The sequence below is a fragment of the Fukomys damarensis genome, unplaced genomic scaffold (genome assembly GCF_012274545.1).
Source record: "Fukomys damarensis isolate Sample0158 unplaced genomic scaffold, DMR_v1.0_HiC HiC_scaffold_30, whole genome shotgun sequence".
Taxonomy (NCBI): domain Eukaryota; kingdom Metazoa; phylum Chordata; class Mammalia; order Rodentia; family Bathyergidae; genus Fukomys; species Fukomys damarensis.
This window is the reverse complement of record NW_022900942.1, coordinates 39,312,393-39,337,714: the sequence shown is the minus strand read 5'-3', so window position 1 is coordinate 39,337,714 and position 25,322 is coordinate 39,312,393. Positions and strand designations below refer to the sequence as shown.

The following is a 25,322-nucleotide window of genomic DNA, read 5'->3' as shown; positions in this document are numbered from 1 at the left end:
TGTTGTAGGCAGTGCTCCTGCAAGGTTGAGGGTGTGAACAGGCCGAGTGAGGAGCACACCCACTGCTGGAGGTGGTGCAGAGAGGAATAAGCAGGGGCCGAGCCAGGACGATGGAGGGAGGCACTGGTCCAGAAGTGAGAAGAGGAATGTGACTCCCAATCAAAGGTGTCCCCAGGAACCTGCAGGATCACTGTGTGCCACCCCTAATCCTTTTTCCTAACAGGAAAGGCTTTGATGAAATCACTGGAGAAAGTAAGTCTCCACCTGCCCAAACCTAGAACCCAGTAACCCTCAATGCTGGCTGCCCTTCAAGAGAATTGGCGTGAGGAAGGGCTGCCCTTAGATAACTCTGATTATTTTTAAAGTGGTGCTTATAAAAGCAAACACATTCCACTTATTACATAACCAAGGCTGGAGAATTAATGTTTTATTGTTGGTTTTATTACTTGGGAAGTGTAATAATTTCCAGGTTTGAGAAATATAGTCACAGATCTTTTATTTTTACTTGACAAATAAAAATTATATATATTCATCCTGCACAACATGTTGTTTTATAATATGTATACATAGTGGATTGGCTAAATCAAGCTAAATAACATATTCATTACTTCACAAACCTGTTTTTGTTTTTTGGTTTTTTTTGTTGTTGCTGTTGTTGTTGTTGTTGTTGTTGTTGTTATATAGTCACAGATCTTTTATTTTTACTTGACAAATAAAAATTATATATATTCATCCTGCACAACATGTTGTTTTATAATATGTATACATAGTGGATTGGCTAAATCAAGCTAAATAACATATTCATTACTTCACAAACCTGTTTTTGTTTTTTGGTTTTTTTTGTTGTTGCTGTTGTTGTTGTTGTTGTTGTTGTTGTTGTTGTTGTGTTTTTAGCTTCCTTGGCATTTCCCGACCATTTCATTTGTTTCCTGAATCCTCATTTCAGCCTCTCTTCTTCTCATAGTGGTGCTTAGTTCTCTGGGTCATGTCAAGCCTGGCATTTACTTCTTAGCTCCGAATGTATACAGTCGTGGCCTATTTGCACATTTAATCAGAATTTTTCTTTTATTTTTCAATAGTTTCTTAAATTTTTAAATCTCACATTAGGTTATGATTTGCTGTAACAGTGCTAACCAGAGAAAATTTAAAAAATATATATAAAGAAACAAGCCATTCTAGGATGTGGTTACTAAGATGTCACTGTGTATTTCTAATAGCCATGAGAAAGGAAGGCTCCATGAAAGAAGCCAGGACTGAGAGACTTGTGTTCAAATCCCTGGTAGTATTGAGTTGTGAGACCTTGAATGTTTCTTAACACTCCAGCCTAATTTTCCTCATATATAAAACATGGTATTATCTATTTTAAGAGGTTGTGAGAGGTTAGATTAAAAGTGATACATATATTCATGTACTCTTCAACCATGGATAGTTAGTTAATTCTGAAGTAATTTCAAGGATTTCATTAGAAAATGGCTTCTCCTGTAAGGAAGCTTTGAGGCATTGTTACCACGAAGCACCCACGCTACATGGTGGCAACACCCGAACAAACCAGGACCAAACTATGTTTTCCAGATCTGTCAGATGTCCAACAGCTATTACATGTTATTTGCCTCATCAGAAGAAGATGGTATCTCTATCATCTCCTCAAAATTAGAAGTGCTTTCTATGCTGGGCTCTCCGATCCACCCTGTGGGTGACCAGGGAGTTTTCCTACTGTTTACAAGGGGTGATAGAAATACAGTATGTGATGACATTTTTAAAAATTATTACAGTAAAAGATACATAACCATTCATTCTTTTCAAAAATCTCCCCTTTGCTTTGAATGCACTTGTCCCATCATTCCAGCCATTTCCTGAAGGAGTTCTGGAAGTCCTCCTTCGTGAGCGTCTTTACAAAGTATGATTAAAAAATACGCTGGAGCTGCGTGAGCTGAGTGCCATCTAACAGAAAAGGTTGCTCATAACGTCATTATGGCGTGTCCTCGGCTGTCGTATTCCCTAGATCTGGCACTGTGCGATTTCTGGCTCTGCCCTAAAGTCAAAATGACCACGAAAGGTGACCATTTTCAATCAGTTCAGGATATAGAGGCAGCTGTGACAGCTCCACCAAAAAACACTTCTGGAATTGCTTCAGAAAGTCACAACAATGATGCGATAAGAGTGCTTGAAGTGAGAGAGAATATTTTGAGAGGGATTGATGGCAATGTGTTTTTTACTGTAATAAATGTTTTTAAACATGCATCCTATTTTTGGTCACACCATAAGATCAGAGGAACTCTTCTCTTGACCAAAGATGCAGAATCAGAATTAGAGATTATGCCGTCTGTCACTCCTCCTTACACCTTTTTTTTTTTTTCAATTTTGCCAAAAACTACATAGTAAACATGTGAAGGCACTCCTGCCCTTTGTGTGTCTGTAAATAAGTCCCTGGGCCAGTGTACAAAGTAGTCCAGACAGCATGGATGCAGTGGTTTAGCCTCTTGCAGATCTACCCATAAATGTGGGGTGCTTCTTTGCTGCACTATTCAACATTTCTGTTTCTTCAGCTAACAGAAATTCAATTTGTGCATCTTGTCTTTAGTTACTATGATAATCACTGCCCTTTCTCAATTATTTTACTAATTCTTCCTCATCTTTATGTTGTTCAGCAATGGCATTTTTATCGAGGTCTACCAAAGTTCCTTTTTCATATAGATGCTCAGTACATGTCTGTTGAGTGAAGAAATGGACAGATGGATAAAAACACAAAATACATATTCTTAGCACATATCATTGTAGTGACCTGTATAACATGCTGGACTGACGTGAGTTTTCAAATTCAACAAACCATGAAAATTGAATTTTGTAAAACAATTCAGTTTGGTATCTGTATGCCAAATAATAACTATCCTGACTTTAAAAAAAGACTCATTATTAGGACAACATTGGTTTAAAGCTAAAATGTACCTGCCTCTTTAGGAACTGATGTTAGTCTTGTGCCCCTCCTTCCCAATCTCTCCTCTCCTCCCTAAACTACTTGCTTGATTTCTTTCTGCATATATGTTTCCTTAGATCAATAAAACACCCACTCGCAATTATTAATATTCTGCTGTTTCCTTCTTTCTCTCAGAACCTCTTACTTTCTTTCCTGTGTTCAAAGCTTCTTTAATAATGTGAGATTGAACCTCAATTGATTTTGTGTTAGGTGTGAAGTCCTCCAAAAACGATGTCTAATCCACAGGAATAAAAACTGAAAATCTCTGTGCAACTATATAAAAATCCATATATGCAGAGCACATCTATTAGGGAAGGGTTTTATCTTCTTGAAAACATGTTAAAACTTTTAAAAAGCCCTCATCTCCAGTTTTCTCTAAATAGTAAGTTGTCATTATGACAGAGTAAGATTTACGTTTATCAAAATATGTTTTAAATATGCCTTCTAGGCGAGAACCATAACTTACTCATCAGTGTTTCTGAGACAGTGTTTTAAAAGGAAGATCAGTTGCAGCTTTTATCCAGTAAAGGTTGAGGAAGGGAAAAGGAGACGAGTGGAGGAAGGAATCGTAGAACATAACACAGTGCTTAACCGTTCTACACCAAAAATTCAATTTCCACCCTTGATTTACAAACATTATGTCATGAGTTGGCCCCTTTCTCAAAACCCACAGGGAGCAGCCTCTGTCCATTGTAATCCAAGTTGTGCACACAGAGATCAAGTCACCTCCTCTCCATGGCTGGGTGTTTGTGTGTCTACATACAAATGCTTCCTGACTCATTACCCACAGGTGAAACTCATGCTCCCAGCACAGTTCGCAGTTTGACCCAGGCTGCACTGCTGTTTCCTTCACTCACTCTGGAAACCTAAACTCTGGCCACCCAAGAATTCTTGCCTTTCCTCCAAAACACTGTCCTATTTTTTACTTTGTTGCTTTTACACATGCTCTTTTCTTCCCAGAATTTCTTCCATCCCCTTTCATACATTGCTTCCAAATTGTTTGAGGCCCAAGTAATATGTCACTTCCTCAGTGGGGTCCTTCCTTCCCCAACAAGGCAGCCATTCTCCTGGGTAGCCATGTCTCTTCTACCTGACCCTTTGGAACTCATCACTAAGCATTATCATATTTGTGTTTGCCTCAGGCAATTTGAGGATAGAGATTTACCTTTGACTCTTCATATTTAAACCTAAGAGAAAGATACTATTATTAACTGCATTATTCTTGAGAAGAACAAAAGCACAGAAGTTAAATAACTTGCTCAGATCCACAGTCAGTGGCTTGTAGAGCTATGATTGAATAATGAGAATATGGGTTTAGAACTCACCCTTCTCATCAATTTGGAATACCCTTTTCCATAAAAATTATCATGCTGGCTATGCTGAAGTCTATGTTAACAGAAATTTCAATTCTTAATCAACCCAGTCAATTTTTTTTTATTTGAATTATATAGTAAATAATTGACTATTATGCTAGAATATAGGTGGATTAAAATCTCCCCTCTAAGTCTCTCATTTAGTCCCAAGTATAATGAAAGGTAATGTGGGTGGTGGTATTTTCAGCTCAGGGGAGATTATTATTTTAATTTAAATTTCTTGTTTTGTATCTTGTTTCTTCAGCTAGACAGTTGACTATTCAACAACTAGATGGATTCTTTTACTTTCAGAGTCTCCTAAAGGACCTTGAGTTGCTGTGTTCACAGTGGGCATTGAAACTTTTGCTGAATAAATCAAAGCATGAGCAAAACTGCTTCCTTATTATCAACCCCCAACAACTGAATGAGAATGTAGCATCAGGTTGAATAGTTAAGAGCTGACAAAACTTTAGTTCCTGGGATCCCAGCTTTCAAAGATGTGGAAGTTATTTGGGATGGTAGAGACAAAGCAATTGCTTGACCAGCAACCTTGCCTCCAAATTGTGAGTCTTTGGATCAGGCACTTGGTAACCTCTATCCTAATTTTGTTCAAAATGTCTGAAGTTCCCAGGGGTCATTTCTGGGTGGCCGTTCAGAGCATGTTCTGTGCTCCAGCCACTGGGCTAAGCATTTACAGGCATTGTCTCACTTAATCCCCATGATAACCTCCTGAGGTAGGTGCTTTTACTCAACTATTTTTTTTTTCTTTTAGGAAATAAAGAAACTAAAGCTTTGTGGGGTTAATCACTTGAACAAGGTCAAATACCTAGTTAAGTGACAGAGCTGAGATTTAAACCAAGGACCTCCTGATTCTAGGGTCACAGCCTTATCCACCAGCCTACAATTCCTTTCCTTTTAAGTAGTTTATTTCCCAATAACTGCCTAACACATTTGGGTTCTGCTTTTGACATGCGATATTTCTGTCTCCACATCTTTGTTTTAAATTCTTCCATTCAGTCCCTCTCTTTTTTAAAAAAAAGTAATGACTAAAATATCTCACAGAATTTTTTATCATCTCATATCTCATGACCTTGAATAGTTTGAAGAGTTTCTCCAAAAATGCTGATTCCTTTTTAAAAATATTATCTCTGGTCTTTAGAACTTCCATTTCTTGGACTTCCAAATGAAACCAAGACCACAGAAGTCCTTGATCCCTATCTCATCTCATAACCAGTCCCTGTGTACCTGGATTGGACTCCTTGTGAGTCTTTGAACCAATTACAGTAGTCTCCTTGCTAGTTCCAAACCTTAGCATGACAAATTACTCTCCAATCTCAAGCCCCATCAAAGGCTCTTTGTCCTGATCATCCTCCACTGTAAATTTGATCCCGCTCTTTTCTGAATGCCTTAGAGTCCTCCTTAGACGTCTTAACTATTACTGTATCTATTATTAGTCTAGGTACAATGTGATGGTACCTTATCCATTAGCTCTGTGCACCATATAGTAGTTAAAACCAGAACATCCAAGATAAACTTATTTTGTGCACTTTGGAGCCGGGCAACAGTGAAATTATCTTAAAGGACAGTTTTTAAAAATGCATTGCATTCATTTCTTGAATAAAGGCTTACAGAGTCAACCAAGTAGAAAGAAATGTTGAGACGCATTTAACCTCATTAGTTTCAGTAAGACTGACTCCCTCCAATCCATCAGAGTTGAGCTACATTAGTGAAACTCAACTATTTCCAAATCTCATTTACATAATGGATGAGAAATGAAATGAGCCCAATGCAAGGGGAACCACCCGGAGGCACTAAAGTTTATCACAATGTGTAAGAGTTCCTTTAGATCATTGCATTAAATTTCCCCTAACAAGATAACGAATTAATTGTCTGCATTGCTGTACTAGCCCAAAGTCTATTGAGTACAGAGTTTCAGCCAAGGAAGGCAGCTGGGGTTCTAAGGACCGTGGGCAAGGAGGGATGATCCAAGAGAGGTGATGAATGCTACCTAGGCTTTCTCCTGTCCCTTTAAGAAATCCCGGGCACCACCGTAATCTGATGGTGGACTTTGGCTTTATTAGCGAGGTAAGCAAGGATGAGTAAATCAACTGTATCAGACAAGCCTCAGGACATCTAGAAATTGATCATTCCGCCGAAATAAGCACTCTGTGTTTATTAGCTGGGAGTTCATCGCTATCGCTTCTCCTCATCCAATTCCTAAGAGATTTCAAAGCCATCATCATGGTATTAGCTCGTCTGACTGAACTACTAGAGATAAAGATTAGAAGATCTATCTAATGATGGGTCTGAGTTTCTGTGATTTTTTTTGTCTTTTATTGCAAAGAAGAGAGCTTTTCTAGCACACACTCTGTGTCTATATGTGCATGCCCACACAGTCACAGTGTATTTGTGTTCTTTAGGATGAACCCAGTGGTGAAATAAAGTAGGTGATTTGAAGAAAAGCTGTCTATTAAAGCTCTTAAAACAGAAAAACTTTTTCACAAGTAAAGGGTTGACATCTCAATAAGGGGGAATGTATGTTAAATTGATTTTTCTAGCCAGATACAGTGGGTGATATTGTACTGAGAAGAGTAGTTAGGTTCTATAATCATATTTATAATCCCAGCCTCCATACAAAGTCACACTTCTACAGATATGTTCATAGGAATGAGTAGACATTAGAATGATTTTTTTACAAACCAGTAAATGTGCATTTATCTATTTATACACATATTTATATACACACATGCACTGAGCTCCTGATATCAAGCTTTTTTCTCAATATGGCTTCTAAATAAGCAGTAATCAAAATGCAAATAAGGTGACCCAGTTAGCATGGAGATCTGTATTACCATGCAGATGTGCTCTGTTACTAGGTACTCCAGAGGTAAAAAGGAAAACACTACAAAAGATGCTTAGATTAACTGACATTGATTACTAAGCCCTTCACATTAGGAAAATCTAGGAGAGAATCTTCCAGAAACAATAGTTTTATTGCTTATTTCGCATCTGCTGTCCTGGTGTGGTCTGTTCTTAGCTTCCCTGAAAATATAGAATAAGAAATATTCACCAGGAACGAAAAAAGACTGGTTCTGTGAAGTCAGAAAATATAACCAGTATAGTCCAAAGCCCTTGCAGGACAGAAATGATTCAAGGATGTAGCTGAGGTCAGAGTCATGGCTTTGCCACTCTCTGTGTGTGATGCAAAGCAAGTCATATTTCCTCTTTAGGGTTCAGATGCAGGAAGGAATATACTAGTTTCCATCCAAATCTAAACTACCTTGAGTTACTTGCTGAATCTCCTGTGTTCAGCAATTGCTTGTGATATGCTTAATGTACATTACAGTACCAAATTCTTAACCTACCTGATCACCAAAGATGTAAGGAGCATGGTAGGTGCATTGTACACGTAAATTAGTTCTGATTATATATATGCACTGGCTTGTTATTACCCTTTTCAAATCCCCTTGTTATATTTTCTGGAGAACAGGTCTCTCTGACTTTGGTCCTTCTATGATCTTATCTCTCAATCTGTGTGTGTGTGTGAGTGTATATATGTGTGTGCATTGTATTGTGGATGGGAATTAACTAAGATAAGCAATGACTCTTGCCTGAGCCTAAAAGTATCCATGAATCTATATATATTTTCTAAGAATATCTGTCACCTACAATACAGAAAAATTATAACCCACTCTAACTTACGTTTCCTCTTTATAATTTTAGTATTTGATGTATCTCCTTCTAGATGTTGTCACTGAGCACTTCCAGAATTCATCTCTCTACTGACATGAACTTTCCACTATGGGATCAGGAGAAACTAACTTCTGTGTCATTGGAATTTACTGTGGAGAGTAAAATACTCTTACATAAATCTCTATGAGATAAGCAAATGTTATCATGTCAGACCATTTCTGCACTTCTAACTGATCAGATTGTTTAGTGGTTTTGCTGATTCTAGAAAGTTTAGAATTGGAATGGTAGAGCTAAACGTAGATTCTGAAAGGAGCAAAATGAGGCAGAATGAGATTCCAAGTTTTTAAACTTCATATTAAAAATTATCTCTCTTTGATGCAATATATTAACAATAAGCACTCATTAAATAATTTCTTTATGTTGAGCTTATGCCAGGAAGAAATAAGTAAAAATATAGTCTGTGCTTCCCAAGGAATTTAAATCTTGTTGAAAACACGTGTAACATGAATGTACAAAGCAAGTATAAAATGAGACAATTAGTACTTAAAACAACGTATTGCTTTAAAAAATAATAATGATCACCTCAATTGAATGCTTATTTTGCCTTGGTGCCATAATAAATATTTTTATAGATGCATTCAATTTTCTTGCAGCTGTAACACATTTTCATATTCATAAACTTAGTGGCTAAAACAACAAAACATATCATGCAATTGGTGGTCAGAAGTCCAAAATGGATCTCACTAAACTAAAACAAAAATGTCAGCAGAGCTACATTCCTCACTGAAAATTGTAAGGGAAAATCCAGTTCCTTGTTTTCCATTTCTGGAGGGCATCTGCATTCCATGACTTATGCCTTCCTCCTGAATCTTTAAAGCTGACATCATGGCATCTCTCTGGCCCAGTTTCCATCATCACATCTCTTCTCCATGAGTCTTTGTGCCTTCTTTCTCCACTTCATTGGACCCTGGTGACTACACTGAGGCCATCTGTATAATTAAGTATATTCTCCCTTCATTAAGGTGGGCTGATTAGCAACATTAACTCTATCTTCAAGCTTAACTTCCCTCTTTACTTTTTTACACGTTCTAAGAAGTAAAATGTGAACAACTTTTAGGTGGAGGGAAATTATTTTCTGTCTATCACACTGTAAAACTCATTTAATCCTCACCACAATGTCATGTAGCAGATGCAGAAACCAAGGCATGGAGAGGTGAAATAGCTCACCCCAAATCACACAGCTAGGGAGCCAAATAGTCTTTAGGCCAAACCTTGTAGAAATCTGCCTTAACTACTGTTCTACATATTTTTATTCTTGAAACTTATTTCTTGGTATAGTACAGAATAGAATAAAGACATATGAATAGTAGAAGCTGTCTTTTGATGCTTGAAAAAGCACTCTAGTCATTGCCCTTATAAAAAATAATAGCTACCTTTATGCTGTGCAGGAATAATAGAATATGATTTTTAGCAAACAGGAACTCTGTTTTGACAAATGCCATATCCCTGGCATGGTAGACATTCAATAAATATTGGTTGAATTAATAAATAATATGATGCAACAAAAATTAAAATGATATTGACTTTGGTGTAGAACAATATTATTTCTAAAATCTTAAGGGCCCTCAGTTTCTTCTATAACATGGGTTTCCCTTATTTACCATGAGTGAGGTTCATTTAAACACAAGGAAAAGGGCAATGGCAACCAGTACATTAGAAAGGGAATGATTATCAAGTTTTTAGGAGCACTTTTTGTCTTGTAAGTAATTTGCCATTAGTAAAGGGAAAGAATATGAAATTGAGTCAAGAGACATGGATTTCAGCATTGCTTCACCCACAGTCGCGAGCTTGGACAATCATCTGGTCATCTGTTTCCTCATTTGCGCACTTGGAGTATCACTATCTATTCCTTATCACCCATAAAGATGCTATAAGGAGAAAATAGCTTAATGCATGTCAAAGTTCTTTACAAGATTAAAAACCATTAACTGTTCAATATATCTTAGTCTCAATTCATTCCAGTGCCTCCATTTTGCAGTACACTGGGACCAGAGAGGTGTCTGAAGGGATCAACCCTCCCACTGGCATCAGCCTCTCCCACCATGCTAGCCTAGACTTTGTTACCAGGAAACACCTGCACCTGCAAATTTTAGGAATAGAAAACTAATTTAAATTATTCAACTGGCCTGTATTAATCATACACTATCTGCAAGATGTACTGTTCTCTGCGGTGGATGTTGCAAAATGTGTGATCCGTTGGTGAAGATTCCATTAGCTCTGTATTTTTTAGGAAACTGTGGAATAAGGGCCTGCTAGGAAACCAGAGGATCTAGATCTTGCCATCTCTTGCCAGCTATGTGATCTAAATAAAGCACAGGACCTTTCTGATCCTCCATTTTCTCATCTGGAAAAGGGGAGTAAATAGCTACCACAGGAATTGTTTTTGTTTTTTCTCCCTACAAAGAATTGACAAAGTAGATAACTAGCTTTCTAAACCTAAAGCAACATACAAATTACTCTAGGGGGAGGCTGGTTTTTATTATCCAAGGTCACAAAGCTCATTAAAGGGATCCTGGGAAAGTTAGCCGCCATAGACTCTGCTTTTTCTGTCACGACCCTTGTGACCTTAAGAAACCTGGGGAAGAGGTAATTGAGCAGCAACTACTACTTTGAAAGAAACAGAATCAAAATATTGAAGTTATTGACTCACCCTTAAGGCAGTAAACAGTGCATTGGTCTCTGACCTTTTCACATCCTAGGGCAGTAGATGCAGTGCATGCCACTGATTTTGATTTGGGTGTAGTTTAACCTTGAACTGAGCTCCAAGTAACCAAGGCAACAGGAAGTCAGCTTCTGCATCACACAAGTAGGAATCCATAAATCAAGTCCCTAATGCAAACACGGTGTGCAGGTAGAGGTTTGAGGGGATAAGTGGTCTATGAGAAATTACCTTTGAAAATAAGTGACTATCCCTTGATAGATTATAGCACAGTTTCAAAGACTTTTTTTCCTAATTTATCAATAGAGGTCAACAGGTTATAGCAGAATGTTTTCATGAAGGTTTAACTTTTTCCTATTTCCTCTTGGTTCTGTCTTTTAATTATGAACAGATGTTGGATCCACAAAGTTATTTGCATTGTTATTTCTCCCTTTTAAATATACACTGCAGTGTGTCTCTGTGTTAAGTACAGGGATACTCAGAAGGCACCTACTGCGAGTAATCTCCGTATATTTTGTTTTCTGAATTTAGACAGCAATCGTTTCCCAGATTCGAGTCCCCATAGCCAACTCCCACATCCTTTTCTCAGGCCCTGGCGTAGGCAAGGGTGCTATATACCTTAATATTTCAGCCAGTACAAGGCTCTCTGATTTCTTTTTTCCTCATTGAGTTTCTTGGTACATTCTAGGTATACAGTACAGTTACATTCATTATTGGGATTTTGTGCCTTTACAGGACAGGTCTTGGGTCTCATTTTTTCCCCTTGTCCCTGTCCTCCCTTCACCCCCTCCTCCCTCCTCCTTTACAAACACTTCATTTTCATTTTTTCATTTTCTCATATTTTTTCTTTTCCCTTATTACCCTTCCCCTACCCTTCCCACTTTCCCTACACCTTTAGCCCCCTTTCTTCCTATTTCATATTCATCTCTTACACACATCTCTGATTTTTTTTTTATGATCAGCCTCTAGCCTCAGAAATTTTCCTCCTATGGAGGGAGAGACCCCAGGCTCATACGGGGAAAAAACTCTCCACATGGCCCACCACTTTGGCCTCCCACACCAGAGAGCATCTCCTGCCACTTGGAATGAAGGGAAACAAAGTCTTCTAGAGACTACCTGCCTGGTTCACCCTCGCAAGGAAAGGTCACCCCTCAAGACTTCTCATCTCAGACAAATTTTGTCAGTATTCAGAGCTCTTTAATTAGCCTTAGATAAAGTTTATCTGATATTCTTGTCCATGTATGCCATGTCTGGGATGATTTCCATTAGCTCCTCAAAAATGACCAAGAAAAATTCAGGCCTGGGTTTCTTTCTTTCTTTTTCTTTACTTTGTTTTCAAAAATTGACAACTAGAAGGCAGTACTATAACCTAGAAAATTCTAAATTATCACGGGGTTTTGAAAAAGCTAAATAATGAGAATCTGAATGACAGACTGTTTTAAGTGTCATTTTATTACATTTAACAAATTCTGTAACGTAAACACTTGAGTCGCAAAGTATGCCCAACAGAGTATGATCAGATCAACTTCAATGAGATGTTGCGGAGTGAGACTAATTTAGGTTGTGAACATTTGCATGAAAATGGGTACAACTGAAATGACTTTAAATCAGTTTGTTCCCAAGTGAGGGTTAAATATTCTGCACCTAATCCTGTTCATTGCCTTCATTCCCCAAGCATAGCATAATTTAAACAATGAAGTACCTGTGACCACAGGTACAAAGATGACAAATAAGTGAGTTTTTCCAGGGGAACTCATGCTTTAGAGTTTCCAAGCTGCTTCTATTTAAGAGGAATGGTGCTGTACTGATGCAGAAAACCCAAATGGAGCATTGTTCTCAGACTCCAGACTGCACCAATAAACTTAGATTTCTCCCAAAATTTATCTTCTCACTGGAAAACAAAAACTAAGTTTAATACGTGTTTGTGCTTTAAAAAATATTAACAGTAAAGGAAGTACAGGAGCAAATTTGAACACTCCCTCCCATGAATCTCCACTGAGATCTCATTCCTCAGAGTAGCAAATGCTATTCAGATGGGTCTTCTTACAGCTGATTCTCTGCATACTGTAGCTGATCACTTTCACAAGTAAGTGTTACCAACAGGTCATACTGTATGCATTTTCATGTCTCAGTGGTAATGCCTTGCAATCTTTCTGTCACAGAACTTGATGTTCACCTGTCTCTACTCTCAAAAATGATAAAATATTCCATAAAAGCACAAATGATACTGTTATTCATGGCATCTCAAAGCAGGAGTTTCAGAGACCAGAATGGAGAGCAGGAGGAAGGTAGTAGAAGTATGAATTTCTCCCTAATGGCTATGGGTGGCTTTTCCAGGTGTGATATTAGGGCCTCCACATCCTCAGCATGAAACCTGCTTCGATGGACTCGGTCATGCCAGGTGTCAGAATGTGCCTGGGTAGAACAAGATGATCCTGGGTGTAGCATTTGGCTGCCTGACAACTTCAAGCTCTTACATTAAGACTGGTGTGAGTTTATTCAGCTTTTCCTTAAGCTCTCGGAAATGTGTTTTCCTCATCTGTAAAATTGAGAAAATACTAATATCCATACTACATGCTTCACAGAGTTGCTTCAAGGCCCAAGTAGAACCGATCTCACTGCGGCTGTGAGATAAAGGTACTCTGGGAAGGAACTGTATCATCTCAGGTTGATTGGGAGGGAAAACATTGTTAAGAACTACTGGAATAAAAGCGAATTTGTTGTTGCTGCTGTCCGTGGTGTCATAAGGCATACAGATGAAGAAATGGAATTCATGACCATTTGACAAGGATCAGATACCCTCAGGATCTAGGCCTGTGCCTGAGTGAGATGGATGGTCACTGTTTTGCAACTGGAGATTTTGAAGTGTCCATGAATCTTTGGTCATGTCAAAAAAGAAAACTAAACCTTTGCTTACCGATAAAAATTTGTTCAGAGGAAGCAATGGATTATAAATAATTATGATACTACCACTGATGATAATAATAATTATGTGGGCACATAATATGGACTGTGTGTTAGACATTTTTCTAAGCACTTTACAATAACTGGCTTATTGGATGCACTCAACAGCCCCTACAATGTAGGACCTTCACCATCCCAATTTTACAGTTAAGAAAGCTGACTACAAATTTAAAGTTTAAAATTGTAAGTTTAAAGTATGAAGAGGTTAAGTAACTTGAACTTGTTCACATAGCAGGAAAGTGGCAGAATCTGGATTCTAGCTCTGGAAACAATATTCCAGAAGAGCTCACAAGTATCTACTAGGCCTTTCAGCATCATAGTGACATGACTTAAGGTGTTTTTTAGGACCAGACCTCCACAGGCCCCAAATCAGCCCTTCCTTAGCTTAGTAACTGTTATTTCACAGAAATGCCCATAATGCACTTCCTGCCTCCAGTAGACTGTCCTTTTAAAAATTCTTTCTAAATTAATATGCACTAATTGTACACATTAACAGGGTTCGTTATGGAATCAATACATGCATACAGCGCACACTTTTCTTTTTTTCTTTTTATTGAGTTTATTGGTACTATCTAGGTATACAGTACAGTTACATTCATCATTGGGATCCTGTACCTTTACATGACAGGTCTTGGTTCTCATTTTTTCCCCTTGTCCCTGCCCTCCCTTCACCCCCTCTTGCCCTCCCCTTTTACACTTTATTTCCATTTTTTTCATTTTCTCATATGTTTTTCTTTTCCCTTATTACCTGTCCCCTACCCTTCCCACTTTCCCTACACCTTTAGCCCTTTTCTTCCTATTTCACACTATTAATTATCCCATTAGGATCTTGTGTACTATTATAGTTTTTCACACCAAAGAAACTATTCGGTATTTACACATGTGTGACTTATTTATTTCACTTAGGAGTATATCCTCAATATGCCTCCGTTTTCCTATGAATGACTCTAATTTCTCATTCTTTATGGCTGAGTAGTATTCCATTTTATAGAAAAACCACATCTTCTTTATCCAGTCTCCAACAGATGGGCAGATGGGCTGTTTCCAAGTTTTAGCTATTACAAACTGCAGCACACACTTTTCATTTCCAGCTTCCATGTATCCACCCTCCCACACACCTTCCCAGCCTCTAGTATCACTATCCTACATTTAGGTTAACGTTTTCTTTAACTTCTAAATATGAAAGAGAACTTACAGTACTTGTCTTTCTGTGTTTAGCTAATTTCCCTTACAATGCCTTTCAGTCCCGTTCATTTTGCTGCAAATGATAGGATTTCATTTTCCTTTCTGGATGAGTAATAATTCAATTTGTTTATGAACCACATTTTCGTTATCTGTTGATCCTCTGATGGGCACCTGGGTTGATTCTTTCTCTGGATCCTGCTCATTCTCATTCATGACATTGCATATGCTCTTCTCAGAATACTACCCTGCCCCGACCGTAGCATGATCTCTGCAAAGTTTTGCCTCCTCTCTTCCCACACTGATTTTACAGACTTAGAATTCCTCAAGCACCTGGGATGAACAGCATGAATGCCTGCATGAACTTGTTGCCTAGTCTTCCCAGATGGATGTCATGAGGAGACTCATATATTGACAGCCTCACAAGCTCCCCTTCATGGTGTACACACAGAGTAACATCTGTAAAAGACAGGCTGGTTGATCTCAGAATGCTAAAGGTTACCTTAAGCCTCTGACTTCATCACTCTTCCGGGCAGCTAGTCTGGAACCATTTCTCCTAACCGCAGCCACAAAACCAGTCATGGCTACTCTTTTTTTTTTCTTTAAATGTTTTAAATTTTCATTATCTTTATACCTGAAGGTGGTCGAACCATTTGACTATTTCCTCAGAGCATATTCAGGTCGATGTTCTTCCTGTTCCTTTAAATCAACTGCGGGTTTTGGGGTTACTCTTTTTTAGGGATGCCAAGTCCCCACTTGAAAGTGGACCAGACAGCAGCATACAGTAAGAACGAGGGCCCAGTGTCCACCATGATGACCAGGAAGAAGCCAGCTGCAGTTGACAGTGTTCCAATTCCACCAAGCCCAGTGTTATCTCTCCTTGCTGCCTCCACAGCAACGTCAGATGCAGGTGAGCATATTTTCAATGCTCTGGGCTCATCATCATGAAGACGGGTGGGGGGCGTGGCAAAAGCTCACTAGAAATTGTCTATTGAGTACAGCAAGAGTTCTCTGCTGAACCAATCTCCCATAGAAACTGGACATGGGAGCCATTACAGCATTGGGTTTTTTCATTTGGGAGGAGGCTGAAAATGGAAAAAATGGAAGATCAACTTGGAGGTAAAGAGTCTTCTCTGGTCTATCAAACATAACTAAATAATAACGGTACTAATTACTCTTCATCAAGCCACAGTAACTAATAGTTTTTGCATCAGAAGTATATGTAGTTTTATGTGATTCACAAAGAACTCTGTGAATTAAATGCCTGTATCTTCATTTTGTAGAGGAGAAAGATGACTGTCACAGCAATCTGTGAATAATCAGGATTCCAAAGCCATGATCTCAACCACTGCATTTCACTACCTCCCTTGCTCAGCAGGGTTGGAAGATAGTCATCACTGAGTTTCCTTGAGGCACTGTTATGTTATACCCATAGTTTTACAAATTCCCCAATAGTTCCAAGAGTTCTCACCAGTAGTGGTGCTCTTTATTCAGATATCCTGAGTTTATCACAAAGCTGATCCCTGCCACCTCTACTCTCCTCTACCCTACACTATCTCCCAGGAGCCCTTACACTAACCCTACTTTGCCAAGCTCAACCTTGCCACTAAGAACACAGGTCTTGCTTTTTTTTTTTTTTTTTTTTTTTTTTTTTTAAATTTTTTTTTTTTTTTTTTTTTTTTGTGGTACCGGGGATTGAACTCAGGTCCTTGCACTTGCAAGGCAGGCCACCGAACCACTGAGCTAAATCCCCAGCCCAAGAACACAGATCTTGGATGCAGTTTAGCACCTGTACTTGGAACAGTCTTATTTCCTATTCATTGCTGTAGATTTTTGAGGCCCAGCCAGTCATAGCTACTGAAAGTGCCTGTACAATCTAGGGTCTCCACTATCTATTTAGCATCTTCTCATAGACCACATTAGAAAATGTCTCCTATTTAACTTCTCCCCTGTAGCGAAATTGTGTGCACCTCAGAGGCAGAATCCACACTTAGATTCTTGCTAGCTCCATGGCATAGAGAATGATGTCATGTTCCTTTGATATTTGTTGAGTAAATATATTGGTAAACATATATTTTCATGTTTTTAGTATTTAGAAATTTCTCTTATTATTAGAAGCCAGGAATAGACTCATTATTGATATTCAATTCAACTTATCTCATTTTCCCATTCAGTGGGTACTTTGAGCAGAGAATTCAAGTTGACTATGTACTCACCTCCTTCATGGAAATCATACCAGTAATTAATAAATAAGCTCAACTGAAATGACAAAGAAATATTTGGAATGATACTTCCCAGGCTGAGTTCAGCAAAATATTGGCAGGGGTTTTGTGGGGGAAAAAAAAGATGTTTTTCTTGTGAGGTGAATATAAGAATGTTGTCTTCCTTCCTGCAGAGATTTTCAGAGTTTTTAATAGAACAATACAGTAGATTTTCTGAAGGAGGCACAGAATTTCACAATTTCATCTGAAAACACAACTTACTTTTAGGGGATGAACTCTTCATATTTCTTGAATACAGTATTCTCTAAAGTTGCCTGGGAACACTTGCTGTCAAGGAATGAGATCATCTCTCAAAAATGACTATGAACCTTTATACCTTTTACACACTTGGTGTGAAATGAGCAGTTTTTGATGGAAAAAGTAGATGCTTGATGCCAAAAAGAATAAAAAGTCAAGGAGAGAAAGTCACAGAAGAATGAGGAGGAAGATACTTTTGATGTCTGTTGGATCAATAGCACTTTGAGAAGCTAGAGTTGGCTGGAACACTAGGAGGACGCCACTTAGCGAGAACAGAAGAGGTGGCCACGGTCTGCGCTACTCACCCTGATAATTGCTTATTTGACCTTGTCAGTTAAGCACTGAGCCCTCCTTTATGGATTCAGATTTCCTTGATATTTTTGCACAGATATTTCCCAGGGGTCACAGACAGGTGGTCCCTTGTTTTCCTTCTGACACTCTTTCCACTCAGTGTGAAAGATGCCATTCTTGGGGTCACATAATTATATGGGCTTGCTACCTCTTCTTGCTTCTGGTTAGTAACTTACAAATGTGCCACACAGATTAAAGAAATAAGTTGGTACTAGACTTTTAAACCTGCCTCTCCAGTACTCTGAGCTTAGCTAAAACTCTCCCATTTGTGGACATTTTCAAGACAGAAATGGGCTGTTTAGTTTTAGCAGTACTCACATGAGACCCCTGTGAGAATTGCACAGATTTGGTCTGTTTCCACATCTCAGAACTTTGGGGGAGAAACAAGCCAGAGATCTACCCCAGGTGCTGGAAGCCAGAGCTTCCTGAGATTTCACTCCCCACAGATAAACAGCTTGCCACAAACCTGAGAGAGTTGGGATCACACGGGCTGGGCTCATGTCCAACACTGTTTCGCACATGCAGTAAAGTATACTTCCCAAGATTCGAGGATTCACCTGAGGTCATACTATTGGACTGAAACCCAAATTTTCTGACTTACTGTCTGATTTACAGTGGAACCCCACTTCTGTCATAGGTTCAACCTGAGCAAAGGCATATTGCTTTCTTCTAAACTATGGACTTGGGTTAGTCAGATTTTTGTCCCTATGACAAAATACCTCGGAAAATCAACTTAAAGAAGGAAAGATTTATTTTGGCTCATGGCTTCAGCAGTGTCGTTCTGTGGCTGTCTGGCTTCGTTATTATGGGTCTGTGTTGAGGCAGAATATGGTGGCATAAGGGCGTGGTGGAGCAGAACTATTCACGTCAAGTCAACCAGGAAGCAGAGTGGGTGAGGGCCAAAGAAGAGCAAGATATATAGTTCTCAAGATCATGCTGTCATGATTCACTGTCTTTAAGGAGACCCAACCTACTAAGTCTCCATTACCTGCCAATAATATCCTCAAATTATAAATCCATCAATGGACTAGTCCTTGGTAAAGTTGGAGGCCTTGTGATCTACTCACTTTCAGAAAGCCTCTCTGAATACATGAGGGGGGACTTCTTAAATCCAAACAACCATAACAGGACCTTTACTTCTTTGGAGAATAGTCTGGTGGAGTAGATAGTTACCTCTAACCAAACCAAGAAAAAGACAGCTCTGACCACCACCAAGCACATAGTAGTAGGCAGTTAACTGTTATTGAGTTTGACTTCCTTTCATTGAATTCATGTGCAATAGTCATATACATTTCTGATGATACAACTTGCTTGATTTTTGCTTTCTTTGGAATGCTGTTCTTCATCTTTCACTATAAGCAAAGTAATTTAGCATTACTCTTGGCTTTCTGCAGTACTTATTGATAACCTATTTTCTAATAAATTATCATTTCTATGACATGATTTTGGAAACCAGACAACTTCAGGGAGAAAAAAGGAAATAAGAGTTAAACTATGTGGTTTGTGAAACAAAGTTAATTTATGATATAACTTAGAGAAAAGAAGATGCTGAAATATTTAAAGTAATTAGGAACTTCTTTCATTAAAAAAAAGAATAATGGATACTAAAGTACCAGATACAGATCCTGACATATAATAGTGGTTCAGTAAATAATCTAAGTAAAACGTGATCTTCAGTGCCATTTTAAAAATGAAGATTTCTCACCTTATTTTATAAGTATTACAATATGAGATGAATGTTTGTTGGTCAAAGATATAAACATGTCTTTTTTTTAGCTTGAGTATGTGAGATGCGGATTTAAATGTGAACAGAGGCCCCTTGTTTAAGGTAACTTTTTTAGTCTCTCACAGTCTGGGACACATGCTGGTTATGAAATTATTGATTTGTCAAGGGAGTAGGAGAGGAGTGGCAGGAGAGGGTGGCCAGCTGAGAACAAGTCAGCGAGTGAGCTACTAGGAGAAAGGGATTTAGGAAGGGATGGCAGTGGCTGCCACCAGTTCTCCACAGGTCAGCCTGCGTGATCAAACTGCTCAATAGCTATTGATCTACTGCAGTCCCCTGGCACAGCCAAGGAGCTCTGATTCAAGGGAGTGCTGCATCATTATTGTGAGTAATTAGGGCTAATGCAGTAAAAGCTTCAATAAAGTTTGTTCAAAGTGATGCATAATTTGAAGCAACTTCTATTACACTTGCCCAATAATGATTTAATAACCATATCAGATAATCCATACCTGAATAAGTCAGGCTAATTTTTCTTGTCTTCTACATATTGAACTAACTTCTCAGCGAGATCATGCAACGTATAGTGAATTCATGATTTCACTTTTGAAGCATGTGTTTTTCTCTTCCTTTGTATTTAATATGAGACTATATTAATAGATAAAGTCCAAGTTATATTAAGAACTCACTAAAACATCAAGAAAACAAAAATGCTAAGGTTTTGCCCCTGAGATTCTATTCTAGGAATGATGAAAAGCCAAGTTGTATATCCTTTTTGTTTTCTCTGTCTCACACACACACACACACACACACACACACACACACAACACACTCATACACATGCACACACATTCTACTATTCTTTCATCTTAAATTCAAGGAGAAAAAAGACACTTAATAGGGATGCTGTCAGTAAATTTCAAGTATTCACATTGTAGCTGTGTGAGAAACAGCAGAGGAGCAGACTGAAAACATTTCTGAGTTTCTGGGTTTTTTATTAAGTTTAAACCATTGTTCTCTCAAACCATACAATCTACTTTGTTTAAAAATATCAAAGCCTGCATAAGTGAAAATATCTAAATTTCACGTGTATATTAAGTTTTTAGACATTTTTTCTTTTTATGGCAGAGCCTAATAGTAGGTAAACTAATTATAAACCTATCTTTGAGCCAAATCAATATAAATTATACTTGTAATAGATGCAAAACCTTAAGCTTGAAAAATTATTTACCCCTACAAAAATACTTTAAATTCTTAATTCTAATAGAATCAGGATGAAACCTAGGATGAGCAGCTAGGCACAATGATCATGAAAATTGCTTCTAGATTCTAAATTCTATTGTGCCTGATTTTTCTCTTCTTTTTAACTGCAGTCTATGGGGATGGTCCCTGAATAACAAAATACCCTGGTGCAAAAAAGATAGCAATGAATAAGAATATAAGAATTGGCTGGACGTGGTGGCATGCGCCTGTAGTCCCAGCTACTCGGGAGGCTGAAGTGGAAGGATCGCTTGAGTCCAGGAGTTCTGGGCTGCAATGTGCTATGCCAACCGATCTAGTGTCTGCACTAAACTCGGCATCAGTATGGTGACTGCCCAAGAGCAGGGTACCACCGGGATGCCTAAAGGGGTGAACCAGCCCAGGTCAGAAATGGAGCAGGTCAAGAATCTAAGAATTGTACAGTTATTTTCTTTTTTTTTTTTCTTTCTTTTGTCTTTAATGGAACCATGATCTGAAGCTCCTAATGAAAATAATGGACCAGTTCAGCCAACACTTGTGTTTCAAAAGAATCAAGCTAGAGCAAATAAATTTGCAGGCTAATAGGATTTGGAATATCCAAGAATGTAAATTTATGGACTGAAGAAGCTTTTTCAGATTGTAAAATAAAACCCTATAAGTCCACACTAATCAGTCAAAACATACAATAGAAAAAATCTTCCAGAACAATCTAGAGAAATTAATGCTTATTTTAAAAAACAATTGGTACACTTTTCTGGAAAGAGCCCATGTTGAAGCATCTCAAGATTAGTCTGTTTGTCCAGAACTTCTGCTGAAAGTATCAGGCTCAGGAAAAACTACCCTCCCTACATTCTGGACCTCCAAAACAAAAAACAAAACAAAAAAATACAGCAGGGTTGGAAGTTGCTATGCTTTCCTGGGGTCTTCATCTCACACTAAAGACTTTCTGGAAAACCTCCGTGATTGTTGTTATTATATCCCAAAAAGAGGAAGTTAACCTTTTTATTTGAACACGGACATCTTGGGTCACTTGAACCTATTCTGTGGCCAAGGCTATCACATTCCAGGGAAGCATTAAATTCCCAAGAATCTGCCCTTGCCTTCTGTGCCGGCCTCATCTCCTTTCCAGCCACTTGAATGTTCTTTTTGGATCACCCCTATCGAAGCATAGTTTTCAAAAGTCTCATGTCAAAGACTCATTCAACTCTTGAAGGAGCAGAGCATCATGGTGATGAAACTAGTCCAAAGGAGAATTAGAGAAATAACTACTGTAGTATTGTAGGCATTGGAGAAAGCATGTGAGGCAGAATTGTGCAGCTCAAGTCCTACTATGCAATAAAATCATAGTTTCTGTTTATCTTATCTGCTAGACAATATCATTGCTGGGAAAAAAAAATCTACAAGTTTTCATTTAGGATGGCAGGTTCTGTAACTTTAGCAGTAGTAGATAGCAAATCCAACAAGGACACATTTCCCTAGAAAACTAATAAGCCTTGGGCAGGCATGAGAGGAAGAGTGAAAGGGCATTCACCTTTCTATTTTGCCTTGCTTCTTATGCCAGCTTAAATTTCTTACATGGGCAGAAACTGCTCCAGTTGAATGTATATGGTCTTGTTGCATATTGCCTGCACTTACCAGCAGGGTGATCACAGACCTTGCTCAGGTCTGTAAAATAGGGGGAAAGTATGACCTACTATAGAGGATTGTGGTGAGGAAAACATGAGATAATACTTGTGAAAATCTTAGTGAAGGATCTTAGCAAAGTAAGAGTTTCCAAGAGCCTTAATGTACAGTAAGAGTTCAACCAACGGGTGCTATTGTTGCTGCTGCTGTTCTTGTTATTACCTGCTTTCCACTCTGTAATTTATTTTCTTCTTTGCCTACCCTTCATGCCATTTGGATGGCTCATTCATAATTATTCTTCAAGACTTGATGGACATGCCTTCAGTTCTAAGAAACTTGCTCTGACACCCACTGAAGCATCATGCCAAGATCAAGTTAAATGCCACAGTCTCTGCTTCCAGTGGCTTCCTGTAAATCCACTGATGATTGATCCCTACATTTACTAGGGTATGTGTGTCCACTGAACTGAAAGATCACACACTGGCCTGGAAGATCATGTATTCTTTTAGCCAGACCTTATTCCACTTTAAAGCCCCAATATCTAGCACCAAAATTTTAGATATGTAAAATTGTATTGAAACAAAATGTACTGAAAAACTACATCCTCCATAAAATAGTCTGGTTAATGGCAACATATACTCTGGCATGATATTCATTAGAGTTCAGAGGTGATAATTTGCCTATGTTTTCCATATTAGCACCAGAAAGAGCAAACTATACCAAACTATTTAGCAGAGGGAGGGGCTTGGAGATTTCCAGCCTCCCTGTTCAATAAAAGCACTCAGCCCTTGGTTGATCTACCACGGCATTCCTAGAGAAAGAGTATATTCAAAGAAAGAGTCAGCCTATAAGGTAATATATCTACAAGACAAAGTGCATGTTTCATCAGAAAAGAGAAGAGGGCACACATAAGTATCTTCCTTCACTCAAGATCTGTGACGTTTTCAGGATGAACAACTCCATTGAAATACTGGAGATTAAATTGACCTGTGTTGTACTGTAATTATTTTATATGTGATAGTCTTGTGTCATGTCTGAAATACTGAGTTCTCTAGGCAGTGACCATTTCCTATTTAAGTTTTGTCTCATTAAATGAATATTGGGCATCCCATGAATTCTTGGACCATTGGGATATGAGGACTGAGAATAAGAGGAGTAAAAACTCAGTCTGCTGCCACTGAGCAATTCACAATCATATTTTGGAGTTATGAAAATTGGATAGTGCTGAGTGCATGGTAGATACTCAATAAACACATCTGCACTTAGTTTAACTAATTAGTCTTTCTTCTGGGCTGAGATTTTTTTTCCCAAAACACAGAAAGCTTAATAACAGGTTTGAAAGTGCTGTTATCTGTGAGAAGTTTAACTCAATTTATCTTCTCTGAATGCCTCATACAGATTATGCTCCCAACCACCTCTGCCACAGTCAGACCCTCTTAAAAATAGAGTAATGATAATAATACATTTTATCTTCTTCCCAGTGATAGTATCATTCACACCTCCATTGAAGCCCGGTGGGAGGTTTGGCTCTGAGGCATCAGACTCAGGGGGAGTCAGGTGCGATTATTGTAATGAGGACTCCACTCTCAGTGAAATGTGGAAAAGAAACCCTCCTACACGTGAAGCGATTTCTATTAAGATACTCATATCAAATATTCAAGATCTTCTTTATAAGTAAAGGAGAATGAAAGGACAGGGGCAGATTTTATGTGGCAAAGAAAGAAAGCACAAATACTTTACCATCAGTTTTGAGATGAAAGCACAGTGCCTGCCTTGTTCATGGGCTCTTTCCATTAACAGAAGTCTAATTAGATTGTTGGTTTAATGGTGGCAAGATAATTTAGAGGCAACTGAAAACAACCATGTTAATGAGAAGGGAGCGTAGTGCTTTGGGCTTCCTGTAATTAATGGAGAGTTTCTGAAAAACTTTTGGGCTCCAGTGAAGTTGGCAGTGTGAGCCCAGCTGTTGAGACAGGGCAAAGTCTTTCCTGCTCCTTGCTGCACAGACAGCCTCAGGCAATGTGGAAGAACTGTGTAATGACTATCATTAAGAATGATCCTGAGTGGTCCCAGCAGGCTGTAGCCAGTCCAAGAGCAGAGACAGAGGAAGAGACCTAGGGAAAAAGGAAATGTGGAGAGAGACCGGTGTAAGTATTAGGAGAAAGGGGTAACAGAGAGAGATTCCCATCTGCCTTTCATCCCTGCATTCTACCCCATGGAGGCACCAAAGTGGCCCCCTTCCCCTGCAGCTAACCCTGGAAAAGACTGGACTACAATAGACCAGAAGGCTCCCTCACCAACCACTTCACTTTCATGCTACAGATGAGAACACTGATCCTAGAGGGACTATGAATATTACCTGACTGGGAGTTGGGAAACTTGGACTCTCCAGTCGCCACACTGAGGCAGAGTAGAAACCAGATTTGGAATTCAAGGATTGGGATTGCTGTGCAGTCCTTGTTACAATGCTGCAGTATTTTTTAATTTAGGTAAATCACTGAGGCTTCCAGGTCCTGGCTTCCTCATCAGTGAAATCAGAAAAATTCTTTCTGCCTTTCAAGCAATAACAAGAAAATCTATTCCGCATTGAAAACTCAACATATAATATTTCATGGCCCCCTCATGTGAAAAATGCAGCCATGTCATGTAAGAATTTCATCATATTAAGTCAAATTATGAGTCAGATCATAGCATCATTAACTATCCTTTGGAAAACTACATTCTTATTCCACCTTCCAGATATCCTCTCAAGGCATAGCCCCAACTCCCTCCTCTTGTGAATTAATTGCTACATCAAGCTCATTTTACACAAATATCTGTAAATACACAAATTGTTAAATGCTCATTATAATTGTTAAATGATTTTGTTATAAATTGTCAATATTTTAATCATCTACCATACTACACTCAATCCTATAAGGCAGATGTAATAAAAATGTGAAATTAAGCCCTGCCTTAAGAAAGCTACACACTATTTGGGAAGGCC

The 25,322-nt window shown here is 38.5% G+C and overlaps 1 protein-coding gene across 1 annotated transcript in view; it reads left to right on the top strand.

Moving 5' to 3' along the window:
* The window catches only part of Setbp1 (SET binding protein 1), a gene marked incomplete at its 3' end in the record, with an annotated part of 348,446 nt that overhangs the window by 308,896 nt on the left and 14,228 nt on the right, over positions 1-25,322 (top strand). The window contains exon 5 of the mRNA XM_010616583.2: positions 15,624-15,794. Coding sequence (XP_010614885.1) covers positions 15,624-15,794 — 171 coding nt within the window. The remainder of the gene's footprint in view (positions 1-15,623; positions 15,795-25,322) is intronic.